Raw genomic sequence first — 19,928 nt, forward strand, 5'->3', positions numbered from 1 at the left:
ATTGGTGAGGCTAGAAGAAACAAATGCCCTTCCAAGCGCTTAATGGAGACCACTAAAATTAGGACTGCGCAATACTGTAAAAATGTGGGGTAATGGGCGCACAAACACTAAATCTAAAAAATTACATCGTGGTTACACTTAAAGATCTGAACCACTGCCAGCAGCCTTGTATGTCTGGACTGATTAATTTTATACAGAAAGTAGCGGAGGGCTTTTAACCAAGAATAAATGGTAGGTACTCTTGAGGATTTCCAGAGAATATAGCTAATCATCATCTTCTACTTCTAACCTTTTGAGATAGCGAAAATAGGCTACACAACCAAATGATTTTCTTTTCTTACACGGGAATGAGGTCTTACAAGTTGATGGTGCACAATCATTAGTTGCTGCGAACAAGAGGATGGAATAAATGCCTTTTATTGGTGGGCGCTACTATTTGCATCTTTAAGGTTCTTGAGAGATGATTATGTTTTCTTATACGGTCGACAGAATGCATCCAGTCTTCATTTACTACTTATTAACTGAGTACCAGTTATGTAAAATAAGGGTTTTCCTGCTTTACGAAAAGCTGTTATTCCAAATTCCAGGACACCAACGTCGTCACTACAAGCTAACCTAATCATCTTTTCAACCTGCCCGAGAGCTGTGAAATCAAGAAGAATGCTGAAAGAAGACGAAAGCACGCTAAGTATAATTCAGCATTCAGGTAAAGAAATCAATTTGTCAACTTACTCGGCTGGACGGACTTCAGGAAAAAACTGCTCCTGTTTGAACATGACAGCAGAAAAATTGTAAGCTTTGTAAGTATCTTGCCTCCATCCCCCGTTTTTTCTTTTTCCTGAGAAGAACTTACAGCTTCCTCTCCGAAGCAACGTAGTGTCAAATTACGCCCTGTTTCGTGTTCTTCCAATAATAATTCGAATTGGTAAACAAGCTCGGCTTCTTCATGGTCACACTTCTCATCCAACAATTCATAACTGATAGAAGGAGTCAATACGTTAGTTTCACATTTTGCTTGATGAACATGGATGCTATTTACATTTGATTGCATTTCTGACAGAGGGTCTTAACCCACTGCCTTATATCTGTTGGTTCGACGTTCTTGATAATTGCTTTCGTCAAAAACTCAACGGGTATCTAATTTTAATAAACATGACTATTTTAATATCCTTCATATCGTCTTTATCCTTTGTCCTTTTGTACTTTGTCATACATTTTCCTCGCTTTCGAACAGAATTAAATCCTCAAACGAAGTATGGGTATTGACATTAAGGTCAGTAACTAAAGGCATAAAAAATGAGAATTACAGTGTATGGTTAGTTTGTCCAACTAAATCAAAGCATACTACAGTATTCTGCTACCTGTTTTCAAAGGAAACGTCTCTTTCATATATGTATCTACTACAGGTTCTTCATTATCATCATCCACTGAACCACTTGCATGGTACAGTCGATCCATCTTCATCTTTTTTAAAGCCGGATTATTACTACTACTCCCACTGCTTTCATCATCAACAGAGTGATCAATGTCATTCGTTCTTTTGTGAGTTGTTCCAGTTTTCGTATTAGTTGTTGTTGTTGTTGTAAATTTTTTCCTTTTCTCACTTTTCGCCTCTCTTGATATCGGAAAGTCAGCAAAGTAATGCTGTTGTCTCTGCAACAGTGCTTCCAATATATTCTGATCAGGTTGTAAGATGTTAACATGTTGTTTTGTGTCGCGATTTCCCTTGACGTGAATTTCTAATCCATCCTGACGCTTTTTGTTTCTTGTACAGTTAGACAGATAAATATAGTTACCCAATTCAAGTGAGGGGCATCTATCTGCGTGATTATCCCATAACGTACATTGTAATAACAGTGAAGGGTCAATATCATAGAGTGCTACATTCTGTCCAATGGGGTATTGATTCTGAGTGAAATCTGTCAAAACTAAATCGACTCTATGACGTTCCTCATTAGGTATATATTTAACTACCATCCCAACGTAATCGAAATAGAATGCTGGATGAGATGCCAAGGCCTCAGTTGTCAGCAAAGGTCGATTGCTTCGTTTAGCTGTTTTTACGCGGGCATCAGTAGATACTGGCATGGATGCTATTGATGTGTTGGCAGCAGCAGTAGTAGTAGTATCGTTCTGGTTATCACTCGCTCTGTACCATTTCCTTAATGCTTTGATAACTTTCATATCTGATTTTGACAGTTGACAGTCCACATCCTCCGATGGATATTTTTCAAGCGTTTCCATGTTTAATGTTACGTAGACAGTCCTTGTGGGTTGGAGGGCGTTACCAGATCCTCTCGCAACTAACTGACAATGACCGTTGAAAAAATCTACAAATGCATGCTTTAATACAAGAATGCGACCTGGTTCATTTTTAGGAAGTGATTCTCGGTTTTGGTGAAAGCCAATGTTTATAACACTGCCTTCTGTAACAGTGGGATCAGTAATTAGAATTGTTTGGTACCCTAATTAAGTTTTAGTGCGACGATCGATCATTAGATCGAATCTGATAATGTAAAACGTATACATGAATATGAGTTCGAAAGAGCATACTTACATTGTTGGCTTCTACCGTTTGTTTGCTTTATTGTTTTAGTATCGGTGATAACTGCGAAAGCTGACACCATTGTGCCTTTTGACATCTCTCCCAATTCTCTCAGCGTATATTGGTCAGATCTCTTTTATTTTAAGTAATAAGTATTTGGAAAGTCAGACATAGAGATTGGCATGAAAATACATCGCATGACCACATTATTTATTAATTTACATGTACTAAATCAGTATACCATTGCTCAACTGAGGGCATGACAATTACACTCTTTGGTTGTACGGTGAAGGAAAGAACAGGAGTTGTAATGAGTTTTTATGATTTTCTGCATATTTTCGGAAGGTAAAAGGAATTAAAGACCGAAGAAAACACCATTAGCCCGTATCGCGAATCAGCGTGGTGCAAACTTGAGTTATGAACACTTTGGAAGTATAACAATAAAAGACTGTACAAAATTGACAGACCTGCAGTAGTCAATTGTCATAAGCATAAGGTTGTCATCATGAAGAAACCATTGTATACAATGAAAGCAGTGCTGAACAACTACCATATTGAAACCTATATGTAACTCATTCTTGCTTCTGAAGAAGTATCGGTAATCTGCTTATCTGGGATAGAAAGACGCGAAGAACTTCTTTATTGATTGCCATGTCTCTATCATTATAATTTATTGTAGTCGAGGAGTAATTGCGTTTGCAAACCGCATGCTCCCTCTTCCCTTCAATACTACACGAGTGGCTATTCTTCTTCCCGCGCTACTATTCTACATTTTCCAGGTAAAAAAATCCTTCGTTATACTTTTCATTTAGAGTAAATGGCGTGATTTTTGATCTCCAAAGCAAGATATTTAGGTATAGGGTTTCTATTATCAAATATTCCCTCCTCACCTCTTTCTCCATCTGCTAGATTAAGCCCACTTACAGTTCTAAACTTGTTCAAGTAATTTGATCCATGAACGTAGACAGTGAGTAAAAAGATGAAAATCAGCCCCGGTTCGCTGCTGATAAATGGTTTATGTCTAAGTTTATAATCTTTTAAGCTGAGATGATAAACAAGCTTCAGGTCAAAGTTGTGGGAGCTTTAGTTATAGGACGTTCTGCTATATTACAAACTGATAATAGTTGTCGTTACTGTCCATTTTTAACCCAAACCATTTGTCCAAGGTGTAAACCAACATCAACCATATTGCTTCGTTATCCATTAGCAAAACTCAGTATAAATATACCGCTTTATTTTCTATTTTTAATTTTTTTTTTTTTCATTTACTATTTGAATTATAATATAAAAAAAAAGGTGTTGATGTTCTAGCCTACTCTCTAGAAGAGTAGTTGCCCAGGCAGCCCCCACGAGGAGAGACATCAACATGGCTGCCCATGGGACTGGTTGACATTAACCTTATGCTACCGGCTCACGAGGAACCGACAGACACCTATTTCAGGCAAGTGGCAACAACCAGCATTACACATGAATAGAAGGACCATTATGATACAATAGGAGTACTAGGCCCATCTACACAGAGGAAACCAGTTTAGAAATCAAAAGCTACTGCAATATTTGTGCTGAGCTGATTTCTGAGTGAAGAAAAAAAAAAGCGGAAATCAGAAAAATGAGCGCCTTTATATACTTTTTAAAAACAATTGTAACTCCTTTTGAATGACTGCTATTTAAACCAATAGAAGCCATAGTATTTGTATCGCCTATTAAAATACTGCTCTTTTGTAGCTAAAGTATTTATACACAGCAATAGATGTTTGAATCCACGCAAATTTGATGACACTAATCCCATTAGAAATCAGTGAAGCCTACCAGCATTCTTGTGCTTATACACAATGGATGCTACTTCTCCTAAATGTCGTTCTCTTTTAAGTCATAATCAACGGTTGGAATTATGATTCCATTTTTTTAAGTTCAAGAGATCCATATAATGAAGGCATACAAAACCATTATTCATGCGATAGTTACTAGGCTACAAACCTACTCAGCTTTTATATCATCAGTAATACTGTTGCCATTTATATGTAGATTTTGGTACTTCTTCTAGTTTTTAGATTCTTTTTTACAAAGGAAAGAGCATTTCATACACAGAGTGACTATTGAACTGTGACACTTGTGGATTGTTGTTGTTTCAATGAAAGCTACTCAATTAGTTTGTATGAATTCCAAGGTGAAAATGGGCCCCCTTCGGTCCTTTTATCGTGCACTAAAAATCAGAGGGGAAGCGTGAAAGTTTTGATTTAAAAAAGAAATTACTCGTTCCTTAAACTCTCGGCCAATAAGAATGTGTCATTATATATGCGCGTTTTTGTATAATAAGACGGCACGTACAAGTGTGGATAAGTAAAGGTTTATAACAAACTAATTGCACTGCAGGATCATTACTGAGCAAAAGTACATATTTTATATATGAGCGGATCTCGCGTTGTGGTCAATCAGATATGGTTTAGAAATCGATCTACCACCATGAGAAAGTGTTCAGACATGCCACCGTTACACTTGTATTGTTTAGTCATTATGGTTAGCCATACTGTAGTATCTTCAACAAATGTTATCTACTATTTTGCATCTAAGTCTTATCAGCACTATCATATACACTTGTTCTTCGGAAGCTTCGATGAATTTAAGTCAAACTTGGAGAAATGAATTCTTCCACAGTCGTTCTTGAGCAAAACATTTCGCCAATTGTAGGTGAAACATCAGTAATACTTTGTTATTATTATTGTTATTCCGTATTTATACAAAATATATCCTTTCGGATGCTTAATGAGAGTAGTTGATGGAAAATAAACGTACTTTCAGTTGCCTATGTTGCAGTAAGAGAGATCAACGAAAATGCTCGGAGTGAAATTTAAAAAAATATTTTCTTTCAAACACAAAAAGAAAAGAAAAAAACTTCCGATCAAGAAGCTAGATCAGATCTTGATCAGGAAATACGATTCTTTGCAACATGTCCGATCCTGTCATCAGCGGTACTGAGCCTACAGCTGAAAATACAACAAGTTTAAATGTCGAGGAGGAAACACATGCTCATAAAGTTCGTCAACAATTGATTGACATTTATGATGCGGAAAATCTTAAGAAGAATGACTTCTTTAGAGAACTCGTTGAAAAGGATCCTGAACACTGTAAGAGCAATAGTGGACTCACACGTAGTTACCTTACGCATGGTTTCTAATATGAGTGCTGTTACCAAAATAGGGGTTCCTCTAAAGAAATTAAGTATTATCAAGCGATTCAAAGAAATCATTGCCGGCGATTTATCTATATTTGAACAAGCTGTCAATCTTGCACCCGATTTGTTCGAATTGAATGAGGCCAAGACACATTTACGTTCTCTCGCAAAACCCACCGAAGAAGGGGCTGATAATGGTGACGAAAAAGAAAATGAAGGTGGAAAGACAGTGAAAGAGCTTCGAGATGAAAGAAGGAAAGCAGAGAATGAAAAGAAAGTGCTGGACCACATTGAAGCGCAAAATAAGCGTTCTATTTATTCTGTAAGCTAGTTTTGTATATTTGTTAGCTGTTTTCAATTTCAATAAGTTAATCAAACTTGTTTTCGCTTTTGTTATCGTATAGAAAGGATTTAAGGTCGACCCAGAACCCAACGAGGCAGAATTGAAACGCTTCTACAGTGATTACGGCCGTGTTCTCTCCGTCCGTTTACGTCGTGAAGGTGGAAATAACAATCGTTCTGGTGCATTCAAGGGCAGCATCTTTGTCGAATTTGAGACACCTGAAATTGCGCAAAAGGTTGTCGAGGAAGCAACTACTTACGAGGATCTACCGTTAACCAATATGATTAAAGCTGACTATGTACAAATGAAAAAGGAAGAAAAATATGCTGGAGAAGAATTCCAACTTTCCAATAACAAAACCCATCGTCATTTGATAGAATATTCAAATGCACAAGATTATGGCTACAAAGATATTAAAGAACTAGTCAAAGAGGTTCATCCCAACGTTGGGCGTCTCGAACCGTTGAAAATGAAGGGCTGTGGCGTAATTGAACTGTATAAGCTAACACCGGAAGAATTTTTGGACAAATTATCAGCAGATAAAACCATCAACGATATCAAGTTTGCATTGTGCACTGCAGAAGCTCGTACTCATTTCAATAAGATTGTAAAGGATGGCTTCAATAAAGGTGGACGCGGTGGACGCGGTGGACGCGGTGGTCGTGGCGGTAAACGTGGCGGAGACCGTAACAACAAGAGAAAAAGGGATGAGGAAGAAAATCCCAATAACGTAGAGATCAGTAATAAGCGCGCTTTCACTCCTATTCAAGTTGGAACTAGTTCCTCGAAGAAATAATTATACCTATAGAATAAAAACTAAATGCAGAATTATTTAGATTATTACATTGTATTCTCGTTCATAAAAAACATGGTAGAAATGAATATAATAAATCTTACTTATCTAAAAAAAATCGATACCGTAAATTCACGCTTAAACTGTACCTGTTAACACTGTTGTTATTTTTTGTGGAAAAGCGGAAAGCTGCATAACCACTATTCGATTTGTGTCTGAGTGGCAATTTAAAGGCCAACATTGATCGACCTAACTATTGATCCTGCGATCAAATCATTACCATCGTAACAATGGCCAACGATGACGAGTCAATCGACGCTAAAACGTTGAGATCTTACGTCTATGAACGATGGCCAGGCTGTGAATCAGAAGAGGAAGATCCTATTTTTCAAATTAATATAGGGGATAACGTTTCAGAACCTTCAGGAGATGAAGACGATGCAATCAATCGTTTCATGGGACGTCCTTGGCTGCTCAAACGACCATCTCAATCCAGTAACCAACAGCTAGACTCTTCACCAAAGGAGTTAAACAACTTTGCGCATAACGAAAATGATATAATTGACAGTACAGAGGAAAACGACGACGATAGCAATATTAACACAGAAGAAGAAGCGTCAAGAATTGCAGATATTATAAAAGATAAAGAAACACGTCGTATATATTTTACTACCCATCCGAATGACGAACAACGAGCGAAAGGAGCTTATGAAGTAAAAGAAAACGAGGCACTTTGGTTAGTGTCCTCTTATAGACAGCTTTGGGGCCCTAAGAATTTGACAGATGATAATCCATTAACCTACTGGCAGTAAGAATCTTTTCATGTTCATAAAGTCTATAGGATATATCATTCACCTTGCATTCCTCTGATTTCTGTAGATCTAGCTGTGCAGGCCCAGGTTATCATCATACGATTGACCTTAGCTTTTTTCGCGCTGTATATTTGACGCAAGTTTCTTTATTTATCGACTACAATCAAGACGAGAGTTATACCCCAAAAACAATTGCCATTTATGCAGGATTAACAGAAAGAGATTTAGTTGTAAGGTCTAAAATACTTAATTTATGCTTGCTCACCCTACAAAACTAACGTGAAATTGTTTAGGAAATGGCCCAGGTTACATGTGAGCCAACAGTTGGCTGGGTGAATGTCGACATGACAAAGGACAAGTAGGGCTATAAAACTGAGAAAAAAAAAGGCCCCTCTATACCGTTATTGACCTTACTTATATTTGTTTACTTTCTCCCAGTGATAATAAGCCTTTTCGAGCATTTGCATTACGGGTTGCTATTTTAAGCACACAACAAAACGGAAGAGATACTCATTTGCGTCAACTCAAAGTCTACGCTCAGCCTTAGTAAGTACCATATCAAATCAATATGACTGTATTATAGAAAGTTAACGATAACAATCGGTGACTTTTAGTCCTGCCATACTTTTCGGAAGAGAAAAGGATGATAATGGCAATCGACACACCCACAAGCGCAGAAAAATTTAAAGCAAAAGCACTTTACAGCAGCAATAATGGTGCAGACGAATGACAACTTTTCTGGCATCATAGTTACAGGCTTCTATTAATTAATCATCTCTTTAACAAAGTGCACAGCAACAATCTCAACCACCTTATTTTCCAATTCTTATTTATGGCACTTTTCTTCTTCTGATTTTCCTCATATTTTGCATACAATATCGACCTTGAATTATACCTACAATTCTTTTATTCTTATAGTACCTCTTCATGGCAAGTAATAAAGTCATTTAACACAAATCAGAAATATATTACTATTGGACCCACCAACGGAAGAGTTTACCCAAGTATGTATATTCTTTAACAGGAGAATGTCCCTGATTTGATAAGAATATGTCACATTTATTGTCGTCTTCAACGACAAATGAAGAAGGAATAAAAGATACAGATGCTAAATATGATGCAAAAGATCTCGAAAGTTAATGATAATTATTTTGTAGATGGTGGTCTTAGCAATCCTAAAGCCATTAGGTGTTGATCGTTAGAAGAACCAAGGATAACTAGACAGCAATTGGTGTGTATTGTATAGCAGACAACGGTAGAGCACCAGTAAGAATCAGTACATAGTGTCAAAATCACATAGGCGGTATGCAAGGCACTAATATACGATGATGCTTGTAGCTATACCACTCAATGGGGGAGGAATGAGGTACGCTACATAAGCTCAACATGAATGTTAGAAAGAAGGGTTTAAGGCACAACTGATCTATATACTATCTTTTTTAGGATGAAACAGGCTATATACGTAAACATATTGCTTCGAACAAAACTCAAGTACGGTTTATCGATTAGTATAAAAAGTTTTCTTGTCCTAAAGAAAAGATAATTCTTTGATTGGTGGTAAACAGCTAGCGTGTTACATTGTTTCTTTTGAAGACTCGTATTCGTCAGATCTGAGCAACATCTGCAAAATAACTTCGTGGAATAACCATACAAAAATATGCTTACAATTGACATGACGTAACTAGCGGCTATTACTATCTGCAATAAAAAAGCCAACACCTTAATGACCATCACTAACACTTATACGGCAGAACTCTACGCGCTATTAAAAATTGATAGTAGAAGTCTTTTATTAGGGGGAGACTTTCAATTATTCAATAATAGATAGTGAGAAACATGAAAAAAAATTAGGATGTCTACATAAAGAATATTTTTCTACCATTGATTTTTTTGTTGTCCTGCCTGATTATTATTGTTAATATCCATTAAACCTAATAAGGTACTCTGTGTCGGTGATATTGGTAGATCTATAGAGGGAATATGATGATGTCTAGTATTACTACGGTCATTGTTAATGGTTAATGACGTAGTTATGGGGTCTGAAATAGAGGCGGCAGTGTTGTTGATATTAGAGAATGCAAATGCAGATGCAGTAGCAGGTGATGGTGATGATGTTGTGCTACTAGTAGCTGCTAATAATAAATTGGCCAACTGAAACCCTGGATTGACCTCTTTTTGTGACGCGACATCTTTCAGCTGTTGCTGCTGTTGTTGTTGTTGCTGTTGCTGTTGTAGCGTGTCGAAATAAGTATTCCACTCATCTGTATTGAGTGAAGAAGGCATACCCCAAAATGCTGTTGCTAGAGGGTCAAATTCTTCAGATTGATTATTCGGTCCTGGGATAATTCCAGGTGCAGCAAATGGATCCATGGCGGGCGTGATTCCTGCTTGCTGTGCTGGAGGAGCGTAGTACTGTGGTGTCCCAGAATCAAAATTGGACGTGACCTCTGGAGTCCGAGGTGGCAACATATCCGAAGAGGGAGTCCTTTGGTGGTTTTGAATGGACTGACGAACAGATGATATAGGAATTTGTGTTGCGGAAAGGGCTGCATTGGACGATGAATTGCCCAAAAATGATGATGGCGACACTGATTCCGTCACCCAAGAAGAAGGCGGTCTTTGAACGTTTGAGACACTATATGCAATTTGTAGTTGTTCATCTTCAATATCTTCATCTTTTACAGGCTCTGGTGAATTAGGTACGCCGATAAAAGGCGGTGGTGTACTGGGTTTCGTTTCCTTATCTGGTACATACTTATTGCATTCTAACCGAATATCTCGTAAGCCTGCCAATTCACCTAATATATTGCTACAACGGGCTGCGTTCATCCATGACTTTTCCAGCTCATCCAATGCTCTCATTATTCGATTGATATTGATTTTGGCATCAAAAGCACGATCGGGATCGAGAGATGATGCTAATTTGATGAATATAATACCAGCCGTAAAGACGTAAAATACAGCAAAGTTGTACACATATCTGAGATGGTCTTCTGCAAGCATAATTTGCACAATGTCGAGTACTGATGTGGCTGCTGACTCGCAAATCTTATATGAGGGAAGAGTAATAGGTAGCTGCTTCTGTGATGGACCCGGTATAAAGGAACGGTGAAGTAAAATCAATGTTGTATAATACATGAGATGAAGTTGGCAAATAGCAGAAGGCGGGTCAGGAGCCACTTCTCCATTTTGAGTGTTCGGCAGTTCATACTGAAGTGATGCAGGTAGATTACTATGCCATTGTATCAAATGTCGATGTAAAGTCCTCAAAATATGATCCATTGAATGAGTATCTGAGCTATGACGGTGATGCTGATGTTGCTTGGCCCGAGCATAATAAATATTTTTTAGGACGTGACCTAAAATATCACAGACTTTGATATGTTGTATAAATAACTCCAAAAGACTAGCAGGTGGTCGAGAACCATTTTTGCAGGTAATTGGCTCATCATCATCTACAGAGGGGAATGGCACATCACAATCTCTTTCTTCAAAATTGGAAGAGCGTCCATAAATAGCGCTGATGATGCGGTCCACCATGTAACAGCACCAAAAGACACGTTTTCTCCGTTCTCTTTCTTCAGGTGTGATATTGCTCCAATTGTCACAATTTCGGTTGAGACCCAAATCTTGCGCCATTCGAAATGCCATTCCACTATACAACCAAGCACGCGGCGACTTCATAGTACCCATTTGATGACTTGTCATGAGCAATAAAGCTTGTACTGTCGATATTTTTGGGGTATCATAATAATCATCCAGTAAACATCGAGCCCGCTCAAAGAAAATGTCACCTGCTGTGTCAGGTGATGAAGGATCTGAACGGACTCGTTCATCCGAAGAAACCCGTGATGCCAAAGCGTAAACTGCATTCAACAATAAAGGTGAAACCGTCTCTAAAGGTGATAAAGAACATACTAATCTCTTTTTGTAGAACATTGGTAGGACAGGATAAAAGTGAGTGAAGTAAAGATTGATAAGATGTTCAGACAAATCTTTAGGTGGCAGTTCAAAAGGATCGATGGGTATTTCTTTTTTGGCTGAGCTTAGTGAGCTTTTCTGTCGTTGTTCTTGAGGGTATGAATTTTGAGGACTGTTGATCTTCAATTTGTGGGCATAGCCGGAAAAGTGAAATGCGCCATTCTGATATGTTCGACTGTCTGCTAAAAGGTAAAACCCAGAAGACCTACCTAAATAGCGAACATGCCCATTATCATCCACAGAAAGCTGGCCTGTGGAGTCGTTACTGTCATCCTCTGCTACAGCTGCTGCGGTGATAGCAGGTGAACCCACAACAGTAGTTGCTGAAGTTGTTGGAGTAGAAGAGTTTTGCTGTTGATCAGGAAGCTCGCTAGCACTCAAAGTTGGACTATCCATGAGCGGGGATAGAGGTGAATGTATTTGATGTTTAGTTAATGAGTCATCATTCCTCTGTTCACTCTTTTGTCCATTTTTTCGTCGTCTTCGTTGGGGTCTTTGATTGATTTTTTCTCCAGAGGGAGTTTCCAGTGGTGATTGTAATTCTTTGATTATTTCCAACGTGCGAGCATCCTTAGTTTGTTTGCCCTTGTCGTTAAGGATCGTATTCAAGTAAGCCTCTAAAGTGTGTAATCTATTCTCTATTGCTTCAATATAACCCTTAGGCGGGCCTCTCTAAAATAACATTCAGTTGTTGGATAAAGTTTGGAGTAGTTTAACCTTAGTCTGAAATTTTGCCTGACTCACCTTTTTGGTTGCATCTCGAAAAGTGCAAGTTAAGTTAAGTATTTGACAATTGCCACACATGGGCATCGCACCATCACACTTTATTTTCTTCTTTCGACATAAGTCACTGACCCAATTAAAAAATTTAAAGATGGTTTAACCATTAGTCTTCGATTAACTCATATCCTGAATTTAATAAGTTTCTGTCTCTGCGGGGGAAGGGGAAGGTAAAAAGGTATAAACAGTGATGTTTCATCTCAAAATTGTGGGGTAGTTAAAAATATAACCATAAAGGGTATATTACCAAGCACGGCTTACACGTTGTCTTTTAACAGAAGCCTCGTCACCACTAAGCGACATGATCGATCAAATAAGGAATTGATTATTCAGTCTAATTTGAATAATGGAAATATGAAATCTAAATAGTTGCTTCAGATTTTGTCTATAAAAAAGCCAAGAAAAATAAAGTACAGTGCAAGAGGAAGGTTGATTTCACAGGTCTCTAACTGTTTATTTTTATATGATGGAGAGCTGATGAATATCCAATCAACAATCATTATTCTTAATGCCCGATTAACTCAGTTGGAACGAAAGAGGAGAAGATAGTGACAGATCATTTTAAGCAAAATCTTGCTCATTTGGACGAACTGACTTGATTTATGCTTGGATAGCGAAGAATGTGGGCTTCTTCCACATATTACTACTCTTTCATTGTCACTTTGACAAGATAAGAAAAATACAAAATACATTTATGGAGCCGTGATGGTTCAATTCGGTTCCATTCCCCTTTCTATCATTTTTTAGCATAGCAACGGAGCAAGTAGCGCAATCAATAGTTATACTGCCAATTTTTTCTGCTTAGAGTCTCTGTTTCTCGAAAAGGGCGCTTAGCTTTTCCTATTGCCTTCATGCCTCTTACCCAACTACAAACTAAGGGTAAAGTATCAATTCGCCTTATGAACAAAATAGAAATGTCTCGATTGAAAGCATTTCGTACTTTGAATCGGACAATATATTGGTAAATTCATACAGATTAATTGATTAATTTTAATATAGGGGCTACTGATGATTTGTTAACATCAAAACAATTATAATTGTAGCTTAGTGGTATATCTTGTATTTTCAGAGGTGGTTGCTGTGACATAACATAGATTAACACTTTTGTTTACGACTTAACTGCTGTTGACTCTACTTCCTTCTCATGGGCATATGGAATCAATGCTGTTAAACGACGAAGACGTTTCAAACCAAGCTAAACAAGATACGAGTTAACATTTTTTCTCTTATCTAAATTGTGGTATCTATACTGTTATTCCATGTGCTTATCAACTTACAAAAGAAGGTAGGTACATATCTGGTTTAGTATCTCTTGGCACAGGAACCTCGAAGGGGTTGGTAGTGATTTCGATAGGTACTGAGTCTAATAGTAGAATATCGGATTTATCGCCGCTTACTACATGCGATGCTACTGCCTTTAGAATTTCTGGTCTGATGGGATTCTCATAATCAGCTATATGATATTGTGATATCAACTTTTGCACCTGAGTTGGTGACAGAATCCAACAGACATCGTAAATATTCTCAATATCCTCGGGAGTAGCTTTTTTAAATTGAAGTAGTTTAGTTGCTTGCATCAAATGTTCTAACTGAAGGGAACCTTCAGGAATATTATGACTTTTGCACCATTCTTCTATACGTGTGATATTGTACTGAATTTGCATGGCTATCAGATAAAAATGACTGCATTGGTTAAATATACGTCATTATCAATATACAGCACTGAATTCATCACTTTTTACCTCTTTTCCATGAGGAAAAGTTCTTTCGCATGAGCAGATCATTGAATGCCGTCACGCCGATCATTTTCAGTAATTCTGTTAATACTTGTGTCATAACTGTTTGTTCAACATAGTAAAGTTTCATAGTACGCCAAATTTTGTTCAAGAAATTCAAAATGTCATCCATAGAATACTGAGGTTGAGAGGATCCAATCAGCAGCTTGTTAAAGAATCTAGTTCCTTCGTTGGTGACAAAACCAGGAAGCGATTGTCCTTCCACAACAGCGGATATAATCATCTTACTCAAATGCTTTTTAATCTCTTTCATCCATGCATGATAAATATTATCTTCCAAGCATTGCATCTCAAACTTGATCGTTTCTACCAACTTATTAAAGTCCTGTCTATGAACTGCTGCGGCTGCCTTACTTTGCTGAGTCTGATATAGTTGTTTGTCAATCTCTGTATGAGAAGTGCATATCAGTGATACTAACTCATGCACATTAGTTAACCAGAAAGTACAAGGGACCACCGCATCTTCATCATTAAAAGCCAAGAGTTGCTTTTGAATTGTATCCATGATATTGAATAGTAAACGTTCTGATTCGCCTACATAACCCAAACGCCACATTTCATGAACGCACACACCGATCGCATGTGCTGGGAACATTATTTCTTTGTGAGAGGGAGGATTTTGTAAAGCGGGCAGAGGCATCCTAACCGTACGAATCAAACCTTGAAGAATTTCTTCTTCCAAGGCATCTGTTTGACGGAGAAGGGCATGAATCTCCTCCACGGGATTCGTTTCATCATCCAAACCAGGAAAAACCAAGCCTCCCGCACCTGATGCTGCTGCAGCTGTTTTCGACGCAGCGCCCAAAAGAGCACCAATATGATCGATCGATGTAGGACGAGGATTTTTACCAAAATTTTCAGCCTGTCGAATGGTATCCAACGACGTTTTGAGACGATTGTCGTTGACCATGTCGCTTGAACTGTTACGACGAAGTTTATGAGAGACAGTGGCCAGAGGTGGCGTGGATATCGGTGTAGCATTATTGATTGTTCCCTTATTGCTGTTACTCGGAATGGGTGATCTACTTTTATGACGTGATTCTGTCGAGTCTAAAACGTTACGGTTGGGAGAAGGAGAAAAATCTCGCATACTGTTCGGCGCTGGTGAAAGACCTCGTAAACCATTTACATTATTAGTTGAATTCTGTCGACGAGGAGCATTTAAGGCTTGTGATAATTGAGTTTTAAGGGCCGTGATTTGGCTGCGTAATTCCGATATCTCTAACTCATCAGCAGCCTGCTTTTCAGCTCGCTCATTTGCCTCTTGTAATTCTTTATTTATCCTTTCTTTCTCAGCTTTTTCAGCCTCGAGTTGTGCTCTCAAAGTAGTCCGCTCATTCTCTTGTTGCTTAAACATCTCACACATTGTGCGGTGTTCGCTTGTAATGCGTGACAATTCTTTTTGAATTGTATCATATTCTTCCTTGGGTACAGTAGGAAGTTGCAACTGCTCATCAAGCTGTTTGGCACGTCGTTCCGCTTTTTCATATTTCTCCTGCCAAGTGCGAATTTGAGCTTCCAATTGGACTGCGCGATCAGTGGCCACTTTTTTTTCCTCTCTGACAGCCGTAAGAGTTTGCGTCAGTTCAACAACCTTATTTTCGAGAGCGTAAGAAACCTCTTTGAAGTGATTCACGGACCGAGCCTCAGCACGTAAGGCATACAATTGTTTACGTGCCATAATTCGACGAACACATGCTTGAATATGTATGATAGATTTTCGTTGGGCACTGTATTTCTTTCTTGCAAACCTGAATCAGAATAAACATGAATTAAACAATTTTTACTGAGGCTCCAAGTTTTCTTCTCTCACTCCACTTACCATCCACGAGCAAGCCTTTGAATTTGAACAGCTGCATGATTTTCTCTTAGAGATATATATTGACTTCTACCCAATTTCGCTCGAATAGCTAAGCGAAAAAAAAAATATATGACAAGTTAGTACTTTAATCTCTCAGAACTTTTTACTCCGTTTAAAATAAGACAATACCCGTTTGAAGTTTGAGTATAAATGCTAGTTTGGAGAGAAATGCTCGACGTGCTAAATAAGTACGCCAATTCTTTTGGATGATAATTGCTGCCTTTTCTTTTCGAAGCAACTGCATCTTGTTTTGAGCCGCTTTCTTACGAGCCAGGCACTGAAGTTGAACGGTCAACTCCTTCGTACGTACATAGCGTGTACGATAAATAAAACGTCGCATATTCTTTTGTAGGAGAATCGCGCATTCATTATATCGGTCTGATCTTAGTTTTTCCAGATATGCTAGCTACACATTTAAAATGAATAATGAAGATCAGTTAATTTTCATCCTTAATCACTTAAGCTATCACGGATCATTATTCCGGATGCTTTATATATACCTGGCCAGCTCTGAAGAATATTTTTGTAGTGCCTGCTTGAAATTTATCGTCATCCTTGATAGACTTTTTTAATATTACAGAACACAACTCTTTCACATCTGGCTTTTCTTTTATTCGGGGGTCCCAATGTTGCGAAGATACAAGAGCATAGTAGCGATCCGCAAACTCTTCGAATGACCAACGTGAAGGATAACCCGCACAACTGATACGAATCGTTTCCAAAACACCACAGGCACGTAGCTGAGATAAAACCATACCGGGATCGAACTCCCAAGCAACCTTTGCTTCATTAGGTTTAATACAACGAATATAATGAACATTTGTGCTGCCGATGGTGTCCATTAAATTGATCAAAGAAAGTTTAAATATGGAACCAAGAGTAGGCTTCCTAGCTACCATGCTCATTCTCTTATTGCTTTCAGGCTAACGAAATATATATCAGATATAACATGCACATTACTAAATTTGGCCACTTCAATACTTACTGCAGAAGTAGGATTATTAGCAACAGCTTTTTCCAAAACATCTACCAAAAAGTCGAATTCAGAGCTCTGTAATAGGCTCAAATGTTCGTCAGGAACAGTATCCTTGTTTTTGTCAATGAAGTTCTCTGCTTCATACTGAACATCCAAAGCATAATGAGCGATAGTAAATGCATTATTAGAGAACCTTGGCTTTTTAAAATATTGTTTGAAGTTGGGACCATCAAAGTTAGAATACAGTTTTTGCACGAAGCCTTGGTCTGAGCCTGAAGGTAAACGTGATTCCTTTTTAAAATGTAGTAATAAAATTATTCAACAAAGACTATTTTTCTTCATTCTGTTTTCTTTGTGTGAGCTTCTTTGCCTTGGCAGAATATAATTACCTCATCCAAAAGTGACAGAATGCCCAATTTGCCTTCAATCAATTCTATGCACTTCTGATTATCACTGAATTCAATAAAGGTCCAATTGATTTTTTCTCTAACATACTCCTCTTGTTCTAATTTAAATACATGTTGATTAAACTAGAGCAAAAGTGAAAATTAGAACAAGATCATATATAGAAAATAAAATCCATTATGGCAAGATCTCTCTCTATTGGTGTATACAGACACTTTGCATACCTGTTGTTGAAGTTTTTCATTGGCATAATTGATACAAAACTGTTCAAAGGAATTTTTTTTGAAATGCTCAAAACCGTAAATATCCAACACACCGATGAAATTGCTCACTTGTTCCTTAGAAGGGCAGGACAAGCTTTCGTTAATGACATAAACAAGCCATTCGAACAAATTAGCATAAATATATTTTGCTACTGAGTCTTTGACCACCTGAGCTTGGGTAGGAGAAAGATTGGTCACAATTTTCTCAGATCTGGTGATAATTTGTTTACGCACAATCCACTTTCTAAATTCGTTTGTGCTAATGCCGAGTAAACGGGTGGAAGTCAGAAGTGCTGGATCGGTATCGGACAGCATGGCATCGCCGCGACCGGTGATTTTGATATTACCGATATGTAAGAGAGCAGCCAGTAGTCGAAAGATCTTCCATTGGAGTTGTACAGATAAGCCAATGGTGGAAAGAGCACGTTGAGTTATGTCAAATTCATTAGCATCATCTACTCCCGGAATCGTGCCTGTACCACTTTGATTCAGATAATGAAATTGAGTATAATCACTCGTAAGGTCAAATTCTTTTCTTTCAGACAAAGGTATACCAGCACATAACTATGTAAAAGCAGTTTATGATCAATGTTTGTGAGAAAATAAAAATGTGATAGTTAGCTTTCCTTCCTCGATAACGCACAATACCTGATAGAAGATATGGTAGTTTCTTTCCGTTTCAAGTTGAAAAATCAAACGGGACCTTTCCAAAAGATAGGTTCTGATCTTTGCGCCCACAATGTTGGCATTATCGTCGAATTGAATCTCAATGTATTTACCGAATCTTGAGGAGTTGTCGTTTCGTGTAGTTTTTGCATTACCAAAGGCTTCCATGATGGGGTTGGTAGCTAAAATGCAGATTTATTGGCATATCCAGTTAATACAGCCCCGTGTAAGTATTCCATGTTATTTGTTTTCTTTTTTTTCAAACCTAAGATTTGTTCTTCTACTTCTGTCATTCCAGTATTCGATTTTTCTCTTCGTCCAGGGCCTGCTGCTGCTTCTTGATCATCTGCCGTTGCAAAATAACGCATAATGTATTTGGCACTGACAGTTTTACCCGCACCAGATTCACCGGATACTACAATAGTTTGATTCATCTGTTCACGTATCATACACCGATATGCATCTTCAGCAATAGCAAACAAATGAGGCTCCAGCTCGCCTCTTCTCCTGCCAGAATACTGCTGAACAATATCCGGGTCGTATAAAGCAACGCGATCAAATGGATTGACAGCGATTAATACAATACCGGAGTACGTATAAATTAGCCGTTGCAGATATCTTGTACGAATAGTGTTTAAAACTACAAAAAAAACCTCCCCATTAATCATTGACTCATTTTAAGTAAGTTCTATATATGCTTGTTGTACCTGAAGGCTCGTTCAAATAACTCAGGTTTGTTAGATCATCAGTGTATTCCATTTTAGGCGGGTTTCTTAGTGGCGGCAATTTCGATCCATCGGTTTTCTCCACCTCTTCCAAAGTTGTCTCAAACACATATTCCTAAAACATTTCAATTTCCTTTAATTTCATGTTCAAGTACAGTTACGGGTAATTTTTTGCTCTTTTCACTGATTTGCAGCCATACTTTTTCATCGTCATTGTCGCTTTGAAATACAAGGCGGACTTTGCCTTCTGCAACGGTGTTGGAGATGCAGGTTGCCGAGATCCAAGCTTCTCTAACATCTTCAAACCAGGCTTTCGTTCCTTGAGTATATACCTCAATTGCCTGATGAGCGTTATTAACTGTCATGGCAAAAATTTCAATTTGTTTCACGTCAATAAACTTTCGCCTTTTTTTTTCAAAATCGGAAGTTCCGCCTGTCCAGTTTAAAAATCGAGTATCTCTAAGTTAAGTTGATATAGGCAAGCCTTTGAGCCAGACAAACACAGATACACAGTTAAAATACGATAGGGAAGAAACTTAAGCAAAAAGAAGAGAAAGAAGAAAAGAATAAAGACAGCACGGAACTCATGTATGTAATTTTTCCTCTGACAAATAAGTTCATTGTTATTTAGGGTTTCTGATCACAAGATTTACTTCAAAGTACCAGATATTTAAGGTTTGAATCAGGTACCAAAAAACGGTGGAAACCAATTGGAAAGGATGCTTGGCCTTTCAAAAATTAACATTTAATGGCACAAATAACACAGTAAGCATTATCATATACACCCGGTAAAAGCATGTCATATACAAT

At 37.9% G+C, this 19,928-nt stretch overlaps 6 protein-coding genes across 6 annotated transcripts; 2 read left to right on the plus strand and 4 right to left on the minus strand.

Moving 5' to 3' along the window:
- Positions 1-1,292: 1,292 nt before the first annotated feature.
- BDF20DRAFT_51395 (uncharacterized protein) lies at positions 1,293-2,895 on the minus strand. Its single transcript, XM_053075637.1, has 3 exons — positions 2,768-2,895; positions 2,558-2,678; positions 1,293-2,465 (listed from the first exon to the last, which is right to left on the minus strand). The coding sequence occupies exons 1-3, from the start codon at positions 2,804-2,806 to the stop codon at positions 1,345-1,347; spliced, it is 1,281 nt and encodes a 426-aa protein (XP_052940832.1). The 5' UTR covers positions 2,807-2,895; the 3' UTR covers positions 1,293-1,344.
- Positions 2,896-5,362: 2,467 nt separating this feature from the next.
- On the plus strand, positions 5,363-6,862 carry BDF20DRAFT_984215 (uncharacterized protein). The gene is made up of 3 exons (XM_053085169.1): positions 5,363-5,670; positions 5,744-6,039; positions 6,122-6,862. Exons 1-3 carry the CDS (start codon positions 5,493-5,495, stop codon positions 6,854-6,856), a joined length of 1,209 nt encoding a protein of 402 aa, XP_052940833.1. The 5' UTR covers positions 5,363-5,492; the 3' UTR covers positions 6,857-6,862.
- Positions 6,863-7,143: 281 nt separating this feature from the next.
- BDF20DRAFT_909340 (galactose-binding domain-like protein) lies at positions 7,144-8,352 on the plus strand (the record flags this gene model as incomplete). The annotated part of the gene is made up of 5 exons (XM_053083572.1): positions 7,144-7,661; positions 7,733-7,895; positions 7,959-8,023; positions 8,104-8,211; positions 8,280-8,352. 5 exons carry the CDS (start codon positions 7,144-7,146, stop codon positions 8,350-8,352), a joined length of 927 nt encoding a protein of 308 aa, XP_052940834.1.
- Positions 8,353-9,888: 1,536 nt separating this feature from the next.
- BDF20DRAFT_802874 (fungal-specific transcription factor domain-containing protein) lies at positions 9,889-11,886 on the minus strand (the record flags this gene model as incomplete). The annotated part of the gene is made up of 2 exons (XM_053076424.1): positions 9,889-11,705; positions 11,760-11,886. Coding segments are annotated over 2 exons (1,944 nt in total), but the record flags the coding sequence as incomplete, so codon positions are not given.
- A 372-nt stretch (positions 11,887-12,258) lies between these two features.
- Positions 12,259-12,495, minus strand: BDF20DRAFT_790597 (uncharacterized protein; the record flags this gene model as incomplete). The annotated part of the gene is made up of 2 exons (XM_053076184.1): positions 12,259-12,318; positions 12,391-12,495. Coding segments are annotated over 2 exons (165 nt in total), but the record flags the coding sequence as incomplete, so codon positions are not given.
- A 1,199-nt stretch (positions 12,496-13,694) lies between these two features.
- BDF20DRAFT_811105 (P-loop containing nucleoside triphosphate hydrolase protein) lies at positions 13,695-19,483 on the minus strand (the record flags this gene model as incomplete). Its single annotated transcript, XM_053076655.1, has 12 exons — positions 13,695-14,109; positions 14,342-15,973; positions 16,045-16,132; positions 16,213-16,489; positions 16,584-17,006; positions 17,069-17,350; positions 17,449-17,589; positions 17,689-18,291; positions 18,376-18,575; positions 18,659-19,033; positions 19,101-19,233; positions 19,319-19,483. The coding sequence occupies 12 exons, from the start codon at positions 19,481-19,483 to the stop codon at positions 13,695-13,697; spliced, it is 4,734 nt and encodes a 1,577-aa protein (XP_052940837.1).
- Between the last annotated feature and the right edge of the window lie 445 nt (positions 19,484-19,928).

The sequence above is a fragment of the Mycotypha africana genome (assembly GCF_025528875.1).
Source record: "Mycotypha africana strain NRRL 2978 chromosome Unknown BDF20scaffold_1, whole genome shotgun sequence".
Classification (NCBI taxonomy): Eukaryota; Fungi; Mucoromycota; class Mucoromycetes; order Mucorales; family Mycotyphaceae; genus Mycotypha; species Mycotypha africana.